The sequence below is a fragment of the Chelon labrosus genome (assembly GCF_963514085.1).
Source record: "Chelon labrosus genome assembly, chromosome: 20".
NCBI lineage: Eukaryota > Metazoa > Chordata > Actinopteri > Mugiliformes > Mugilidae > Chelon > Chelon labrosus.
In genome coordinates, this window is record NC_140353.1 from 9,169,033 (window position 1) to 9,179,055 (window position 10,023).

Consider the following 10,023-nt stretch of genomic DNA (forward strand, 5'->3'; position numbering starts at 1 on the left):
TCTCTGGAGACGGTCAGCTGGCCCGGCCACTAGCCGCTGCCAGGAACAGCGAGGCCGACCTGTCAGCAGGTAGCCACATGAAATCTATTGAGCTCCCCGGCTAGTAACAGGAGATTTGCCCAGGCAGCAGGAGTAACAATCTTATGTGACACTGTGTCCACACGGCGACCTCATTGGCGAGCCTCTCTGAGACACTATGCCAAGTCCTCTGTACTTTTTCATCAAGTTCATAAATGCTTTCAACACTATTAAAATGCAAACCCTGACCCGAATCCAAATGAAGAATATACTCCACTGTGTATCTGCAGCAACTAAAACATGATTTCTATTCAGTCCAGCGCTCTGTTTTAACAAAAGCCTCTGATTTCTTTCATAAATGCAAATGAAAAATACCAAAACTGCAGCTCACAGCAGCAAGAATCAAACATTCCTAAACAACTATCACACGTCTCCCGCTGCTTTGTATTTGACACCTTCATCTCAAATTTCTAGGTAAAATATGAACAGAGAAAACAATTGGTATGTGTAATATAAAATATAATATTCAATTCAAAACTAAGGATTATTCCAGGAGGGAAATTAAATCTCGAGGTGTCAGGCCATCGTCAGGCTAAAACCGACCTCTCTCATACTTGGAACAAAAGACTACTGTTTCAAATAGTGCACAGCTTTGCAGGCGGCAATGACAGAAGCACACAGAGAGGAGCTGGGACTGCACATTTATCCACCGTCTGTTGACCTGAGTTAGCTATAAATGTGAAGGACAATGAGCTCTGCAAAAACTGATGTCTAGACCGCTTCCTTCATCAGGATACCATGATCAAGCAAATGCACCGCGTGCCTACGAGTACATTGTCACAGTGGAAATGGGCGCCTGGCCGGTCTTGTGAAGAGTGTGGGTGCATTATATTTCACTGTAAATGTTAAACTGAAAGAAAGGCAATCAGAAAGGCAATATTTACTGACTAAGGTTATGGAATAGGAGGTTGTGTCTTACCTCCAGATCAATCATGAGTTCAATGAACCTCTCGCAGTAATGAACTTTGTCCATGCATACATCCCCTGTGGAAAAGGAAGGAGGACATCAGGGAGGTTACCACTTCACTTTAGATCAGGAAATACAAGTCGTCAATGACAAATGCAATCTGGCCAAAAAAGGAGACAGGAGCGGTCGACGCAGCAACATATAGGAGGATGTGTAGTTTTCAGCAAAAACATGAGGCCAGCAAACGCATGTGGACAACACCAAGGTGCCATGCTGAGTGTGTGATCCTCGCTACGAGATGCTGCATAGCCAGCACAGCGGCACGCTGGGACCTCAGCCCTCATTAAGCATGCCTGTGTGTGTGCGTGTGCGTGCACACTTAAAGTTGAGGTATGCAGCAAGCATTAGAGTGATGTGGATCCCGCTGGGCTTTAGATTGTAATCCAATCTGTCAGGTTTGAATTCTATCTAAACACACAAATACACACATTCTGTTTTTAGCATTCAGGTGGGGGGCCTGTGTGTCGGCCTGCATTACAGCGCAGGAGTCGGCGCCGGTGGCTGTGTGGCAGCTGGACTACATGCTCCTTCGGCAGATGCACGACAGAAAGAAAAGAGGGCAGTGCAACAGAAACAGTGATGAAAAAGGGGAATGGTGTGTTTCGTATGGGTCTCCAACACCGTGCAAGCTCGAGATAAAAGCTGAGCACATTCATCATGCTGGGAAAGGAAGAGCACACACATGAAAGAACTGATTTGGGACTTAAACTCCATGGAGATTCACCTGAGATCATTAATTTTTTACAAAATATTTAGAAATAATGATCATCACCAGAGATGTTCTCTATAAAAGTGTATTTTTTCCCAATAAATATATGACCAAGACATAATGATCTCTCTTTTTGCTCAAGGAATTCCCTGTTCTGTTGCGGTACACAACAGAACTAATCCCCAAGGGAAATAAACACTTTTTTCCCCCCTTTTACCTGAAGGTGGAATTGACTCGAGAACCCCATGAAATTTTTTAATGAGAGCTGAGAGGAAGGTCCTCTCTTTGGTGGCCCTGAGGATGACAAAACAGAGAGCAAATCAGAAAGAGCCCAGAAACACAATTTCTTGTCTGTACAGATCATCTGAACACACAAGCAAAGAAAATGTTATTACTGCTCAGCTGCGTCAGCATCCATCTTATCAAATTTCTTCTTGATTAGATTCCAGAACTTCTGCAGCTTTGGAACTTTCTTCAGCTCGTGCTGGAGTCGGGACTGCAAACACAACAGAAACAAATCAGCAAAGAGTCGGTTTTACTTAGGATCAGCGTCACAGCAAGGAGCCTATACTTGGTGTGCAAATAACCACCAAAGAAACTTAATTAGGGCAGTAGTTTGACATCTTACTGGTATGAGGCACATCCACATGGGCAGGGAGATGAGTTGCTGCACCTGCTCTCTTATCAAATCTACCTCCTGGGAGGGATGCGCACCAAGACGAAGACAGGGAAAGAAAGAAAGAAAGTGGGAGTTGTCAAAATGCACGGTGCATGACAGATTGTTATTACACTTTAGCCCCTAATAAAAGCCAGCGACTAAAATATTTAGAGGCTTTTATGGGATACAATCAAAGGGCAGCAGGCTATCACAGCAGATTTTAAAGTGAGACATCTGCAGTGCTTCCCTGTGGTTTAATGCAGCTGTAGAGGACAGAGCTGGCCTTAGCTGAACTGCCTTGTCTGCTATTGCCACCTAGTGGACACAACGAGTAAATACCGTATATTTCACTTCAATCTTTGCACTGCTTCCTTTAATTATTAATTCCTTTAATTTCTTGACGTTGTACAGTAACAATACTTATTATCTAATCCAACTACTTTTGAAAAATCTAGCAACTCACACTTCTTCATAAGAGAATAGATTTTTTAATATAAATCTAGGTAACATGGTTGTAACAGAGAAGTTATGTTTCTTAAGTTAAACCTAATTACTGTTATGAAAATATGACTTAGTACTGGCATAAATATAGAGATAATGATTTACCCAGCTAGTGGGTTAGTCAAGGCGCTGTGTATTACTGTCGTGGTACTCACCAGACTATTGAAGCAGTGGTCCAGGAAGACCAGGAGCACAGTTTGCTCCTTCAGAGTGAGACCAGCCTCGTCGCCTGCCAACACAGCTTCCCTCACACATTTGAAGAAGAATGGGAAATGGCTGGGCTCCTTCTTGAACACCTGATGTGCACCACGCAAAAAAAGCATTGTCACTTAACTGCTAGGAATATGTGCTCTAGCAATATAGTATAAATGTTGTCATCAAGCAATAACAATTGATCTAAACATGTACAAGAAATTGGATTATTTTATTTTTACCTCCCATGCTGGAACATTTTCTCTGAACTTCTCATTGACAATGCAGCAAATGGACATGAGAAAAGCCTTGCTGGACACCTCAGGAGTGTAGTTCACCCACAGGTAGTTTTCAAGGTATTGGCTAAAACAGGAAAAAATAATACATTAAAATAATAAATTAATTTCTATCCACAAAGACCCGTAGCCACTTTTATGTGTTGTTGGCTGTTCAACAAATACATTGAAGAAAAGTGAAATATCTCACCTGAATTCAAGCAGCATAATTTTTCTGATGGCAAATCTGAAAAATGTACAAAATAAAATAATAGAAAAATAAATAAGATGAAAATTAATTGAAGAAATATAAGACAGGTTGAAGTAGAATAAACTACATATTCACTTACTTGGACATGAGAATTTCTTTCTCATAAATATCTTCCATGACCTAAACATAAAGGAAAGAATATTAAAATAATCAGACATCAAGGCAAACCCAGAAGTGCACAATGCTAAAACCAATAATAGCTAACCCAGAACACATTTTTACATTTTTACCGTATTAACCAAAATGATTAAGTCAATGAAGTACTGTAAATATGACAAGCAATATTCTCTGACACCATTAAGAAGAAGCAATATATAAAACTCACCTTAGGGTCAAAGGGTAGTTTATTCTTTGCATGAGGAGCCCAATATTTGTTAGCCAACTGTGAAGAGAAATAAGGAGAGGATCCATAGAATTAAACGTGGCTGCATAAACATACTGCAAGTGCACACTTGTTCCTTTGCCCCCTTGGAGGTGCACAGTTGTCTCCTTGTAAGTATACACTTGCAAGAGCAGGGAGCAAGCGATCAAGCAAGGTAGGTAGAAGCAAGGAAGAGGTGCAAGGAAGTAAAGTAACAAGGCAACAAGGGTACTAAACGCAAAGGCCAAAGTAAGCGTCCAAGCAAGGAAGCAAGGGAACGAGCACTGGCACAAGGGAGCAAGGCAACAAACAAACAAGTGAGCATGGAACTCTCTAGCTTAAGACTGGATCTTTTATAGACTCATCAATTTGACATACACTAATCAGGCATAACATTATGACCACCTTCCTAATATTGTGCAGGCCTCCCTTGTGCCTCCAAAACAGGTCTGACTCATCAGAAAATGGACATGGGCCTTCTGACGGTGTCCTGTGGGGTCTGGCAACACAATGTTGTTAGTGGGGGCCTTTGGGTCCTATGGGTTGAGGGGAAGGGCCTCTGTGGATCAGGCTTGCTCCAGTGCATCCCACAGATACTTGATCAGTTTGGGATCTAGTGAATTTGGAGGCCAGGTCAACACATTGTATTTTTGTTTGTGCCTGTGTCAGACTGCATCCTGCTGGGGATGCCTGCTGCCATCAAGGAGTGTCATTACTATGGGCTGGGGGTGCCTGGTCTGGTCTAGGTGGGTGGTACATGTCTATGTAATATACACACGAATGTCAGGTCCAAAGGTTTCCCAGGAGAACAATGAATTGCCACAAGACGGTCAATGTTATTTACTTCTCATATCAATGGTCATAATGTTATTCCTGATCAGTGTATAGTAGGTTCAAACAAGTGAAGCTGACTATCAGTAAGAAGTTGTTCTGTCTCAAGCATAAAAACATGATGGAAAAGATTAAACAGACAGAGCTGGATCACATAGGAAGTGCAGATCTTACCTGCGTGACATATTCTGCATTTATCTGAGATACAGACGGCGCAGCAGCCTTTTTAGAGGGGGTTTCTTTCTCCGTTGAGGCCATTTCACAACAATAACTGTGGGGGGGGAAAGAGAACAGAAATAATAATAATAAAAATTTACACAGAAGTGCATATCCACCAAAATAACATCTCTGAATTTGGCTGATTGTATTGAATTCCGGGCTTTCGGGCAGAAAGACGACGTACCTCAGTAAAATAATATGCACATTCTAAACAAAGCTGACAAATTCAATAGGTTACGTCAATGGTAGATACATTTAAATGTAACTCCATCTGCCAGATACTTTAAAACCCGTCGTGTCGGTAATATAGGTCTTTAGCGCCCTAGCACAACATTAGCTTTCACAAAGAGGAGATGAGCTCGCTAAATAATAGCACTTTGGAACAATTGACTATAATAATAATAACCTTATTGTTACCACAGCATAACGTTACCCAAATATGTGACAAAGTGAGCTTACGAACCTTTATCTTTACTTCAGCATATGTATTACCGCCGCTGAATTGTCGGCTACGCATGTACACAACCAAAACGCGCTGAATGCGACTAACTTCCTGAACTGGTACGTCTCAAAAGTCGTCCCCCGATACAAAGGCATGTTTTAGTTCCGGTACCATATCTACGTCTACAACACAAGTCGTGTGTGTAAAAATACTTTAACAGTTCAATGTGTGAAATTATATTACAAATTTACCATGAATTTACCACTCGCCTAGAGTAAGAATTAACATAACAGTGATAAAAAATAGGTATTTAAGCAACCTACCGACAGCTACTGTGTCACTGTTCCTCTGGCCTCTTCCATGGTTTTTGCAGTTATAATTATATAATTATAAAAGGTTAAAACTTAAAGAAAAAAAATAAAGAAATCTATAAGATATATTTATGTTTGCAAGTACTCAAATGCAACAGAAAAGAAAGCAGTAACTTACCAAACACTCCTGCCTGGGTCCATGCAAGCCGCTGCAGACGGCCTTCCAGAACCCACAGACAACATTTCACCGAGTGGACATCAACTTCAGTAAACCTAGTCATCATCGCTGATGAGATGGAAATATTTAGATGAGATTTCTGCACTGTTTCACTAAATTTTGGGCAAAAACACACAGACAAGACATCTGTTCTGGAGCAAGAAAAAGTTGCTCTGCTACTCTGCTAAAAGAGGTAAAGCAGCTGAAACTATAGTTCACGGCTCAAGGAAATGAGGAAAAACAAGAGATGGCTGTATTAGGGGCTCTGCAAACAGGGGAAAAAGCTTGCAAATGTAACTACGAAGCTACAAAAACAAGTGCCAGTGACAGCTGAGCTGCTATTTTCAGTGGGAATCCTGATAGATGATTTGTGTCTGTGTGATGACACAACATCCAGACTTTTATATATATTATTGAAGAGGAGCATCACCATATTCAATTCAATTAAACTAAGCTAAAAATGTACATTCATTGAGGAAAAACGATCAGATATGAATTTGCTCTTTTTTTAGCTACTGATTGAAAATACACTACTTGGCCAGATGGGGGCGCTAAATACAATTCATCCAGATCAAATCTAACTGAGGGCTCTGCATGAGAAGTTGCTTCTTGTTTTATTTTTTATTCTTTCCCAGATCTTCAAATGTCAGTGATCACATTTACATCAAAATAACTCACAACTTTGTTTCTGTCTGACTTCCTTTCGCTTTATGAAAACTATGTGGATATAGAAATGAAGGACAAACTCCCAAAATAAGACTCCAGTTTTGAATGAACCACGTTTCTTCACCAATGTGTTTCCTTGCTGAGCAGATGCGAAACATGGATCGCGAGCCTTTACATCAGATTTATGAGGAAATAGCTGATGTGTCATTTGCACGTTATTAAGAAATGAGTAGCCACGGTAACATCTCGCTCACCATGGGAGCTGTCAGTCCAAACTTTTATGCTTTAAAAGGATCGTCATTTTTCTGGGACACAGTCAAGATCCTGACATAGACTTGTATCCGCCTTTGCACCACAATCTGTATTGCATGGCATTAAATACATCAAAATTCCCATTAAAAATAAATACTTGTTAACTCATTTGTATGTGTTTTAATGTCATACAGTTGAGGTCAAAACTAAAGATGGAAGAAATGGTTAAAGCAAAGGATCAAAACAATGAAATCATCCCCCCAAATTATCAACAGTATTTTTTTGTGAAATTTATGAAACTTCTAAAAAGTACCAAAAGAACAAAAACTATACGATATCTTCTCACTGATGAATTTAAATATTTTAAACTGAACTGAATTGCCCTGGAGGATTTACTTATTTATTGTTATTATTATTTGAAACTATTATTTTTGCTGCAACTGCAATGCTAACATGTAATTTGGTTGCATTTAAAAATAATATTAAACTACATTACAGGTTTCCGTAGTGTAGTGGTTATCACGTTCGCCTAACACGCGAAAGGTCCCCGGTTCGAGACCGGGCGGAAACATATTTCTGCTTCCCAAAGAAACCACACCCCAGCAGCTTCATTGACCTCAGGCCCGTAGCCCTCACATCTGTGGTGACGAAATGTTTTGAGAGACTGATCAAGACATTTATCACCTCCACACTGCCCATCACCTTGGACCCATTCATTTCGCATACTGGCCGGACAGATCTACAAGATGACGTCATAAACCTCCTCCTCCACAAGACCCTCTCCCACGTGGACACTGGTAAGGGAAACTAGGTGAGAGTGCTGTTTGTTGACTACAGCTCAGCATTTAATACCATAGTCCCCTCCAGACTGGCCTCTAAGCTGCATGACCTGGACTCCTCCCTGTGCAGGTGGATCTACAGCTTCCTGACCGGCAGACCACAGGTGGTCCGAGTGGGTCACCACACTTCAGCCCCCCTCACTCTCAACACTGGATCCCCCCCAGGGCTGTGTGCTCAGCCCTCTGCTGTACTCGCTGTACACACATGACTGCGAGGCCACTTCAGACTCCAACATCATCATCAAGTTTGCTGACGACACCGCTGTTGGGGGACTAATCTCCCACGACGATGAGACAGCCTACAGGAGGGAGGTCTCCCACCTGGAGGTCTGGTGCCAGGAGAACCACCTCCTGCTGAACGTCAGCAAAACAAAAGAACTGATTGTGGACTTCAGCAGGAAACAGCAGAGGGACTTCCATCCACTCATTATCTGTGGCTTTGAGGTGGAAAGAGTGGACAGCTTCAGATACCTGGGAGTGACCATCTCACAGGACCTGTCATGGACTCATCACCTGAACACCATTGTGAAGAAGACCAGACAGCGTTTCTACCTCCTCAGACGCCTCAGAAACTTTAAGCTCACTCTCAAGGTGCTCAGGAACTTTTACACCTGCACCATCGAGAGCATCTTGTGTGGGAGCATCACCACCTGGATGGGAAACTGTACCAGGCAGGACTTCCTGGCCCTCAAAAGGGTGGTCCGTTCACATTTATACCAAACGTTGCAGGTTTAGGGCCAAGAAGATCCTGAAACAGCCCAGTCACCCCGGACACTCTCTCTTCTCCCTACTGCCATCAAGTCAGCATTTCCGATGCCTGAGGACAAAGACTGAGAGGCTGAAGAAGAGTTTCTACCCACATGCCATCCGCCTGCTCAACTCTGAGCCTTAACCGGACTTAAATACCACTGCACCACTGCACTTTACTCACATATAGCTGCTCAATACTGTAAATGTGTGTATATATACAAACTACCCCCCCCCCCCAAGTTTACACTTGAGTTTCACCGTCTATATTTTATTCTATATTACAGTCTATATTTTATTTTATTTTTCTCGCTGTACATTTACACTTATATTGTTTACCTTGTGTGCTAAGGAAATTGCAATTACTACTCTTTTACTGTAGTACTTCTTTTTTTATTTTTTTATTTTTTTACTACTGGCTGCAGGTACAAAAATACATTTCACTGTGCATTGTACTATGTATAACTGTGCATGTGACAAATAAAACCTATCTATCTATCTATCTACGAAACACTGCCACCTTCTGACCACAGTTAGGAACATCGTGTAAACAGCTAGTATTCAATTGGGTAGTGATGTAATGGACTAGTTTGTTGAGCTTACTGTAAACACTCATAGTTTGTAGTGCTTTAAATAAAATGTTTATAATGTGGTCAGGGGTTTTACAGGAGTCTGAAAAAAACAAGTTTGAATAATGATTCACATTAGAGTCAGTTATCTTGTTGTTTGGTTAATTTATAGTATGACATTCTAGCCTGGAAGCTAGACCAACTTATGGCAAATTTGGTCTGCAGTCTCTCCATTGGGAAGTGATTATGCTTGGGCAAAGATCTGCTGAGCCAATCAAATTGTTTGTTTATGTGGTGATAGACAGTGTAAGAGCAACTCATCTGTGTGCCATGGAGTAGTATTTGTTTACAACAAAATGGCTCTGATTGGTTGAACGACTGATCAGAACCATGACATCAGCAGAATGTGACATCACAAGGTCATGACCTCAGCAGAATGTGACATCATGAGGTTTCCCTCAACAGGTCGCCAGTCTATCAAACATTTAGAAACCAAAATCCATTCACATATGCACACCTACCAGGCAGGCAGAAGAACCTGACTATTATTATAGTATAACAATACTATAAAGGCCTCAGGAGGAGGTGATATTATGGAGGTCATGACCTCAGCAGAATGTGACATCATGAGGTTTCCCTTGACAGGTTGCCAGTCTATCACAGGTCAGGTCCGGCACCCTCTCACAGTTTTTGGACAGTGGGAGGATGCCGGGGCACCCAGAGAAAACCCAGGCAGGCACAAGAACCTGGCCCTTATAGTATAACAATACAATAAGGGCCACTACTGGCCTTCCACTGGATTGGCTGAGGGCTACACCATTAGCATTAGCTTGGTGGCTTTAGGAGGCTGAGACCTCCACCTGCAGCCGCAGTGGGCTGATCCTCTGGCTGTTGGGTTTGACAGGCCAGAGTCAGCGG

General features: G+C 41.9%; 1 protein-coding gene across 1 annotated transcript in view; it reads right to left on the bottom strand.

The window, feature by feature from the left end:
* Window positions 1–5,773, bottom strand: part of aqr (aquarius intron-binding spliceosomal factor) — a 44,181-nt gene extending 38,408 nt beyond the window's left edge. The window contains exons 1-11 of the mRNA XM_084569231.1: window positions 5,526–5,773; window positions 5,018–5,114; window positions 3,977–4,033; window positions 3,731–3,771; window positions 3,592–3,627; window positions 3,348–3,468; window positions 3,069–3,209; window positions 2,383–2,451; window positions 2,150–2,250; window positions 1,972–2,048; window positions 998–1,062 (exon numbers count right to left, since the gene is read on the bottom strand). Of these exons, the coding sequence (XP_084425357.1) occupies window positions 998–1,062; window positions 1,972–2,048; window positions 2,150–2,250; window positions 2,383–2,451; window positions 3,069–3,209; window positions 3,348–3,468; window positions 3,592–3,627; window positions 3,731–3,771; window positions 3,977–4,033; window positions 5,018–5,101 (792 nt within the window). The 5' untranslated portion in view covers window positions 5,102–5,114; window positions 5,526–5,773. The remainder of the gene's footprint in view (window positions 1–997; window positions 1,063–1,971; window positions 2,049–2,149; window positions 2,251–2,382; window positions 2,452–3,068; window positions 3,210–3,347; window positions 3,469–3,591; window positions 3,628–3,730; window positions 3,772–3,976; window positions 4,034–5,017; window positions 5,115–5,525) is intronic.
* Window positions 5,774–10,023: the final 4,250 nt, after the last annotated feature.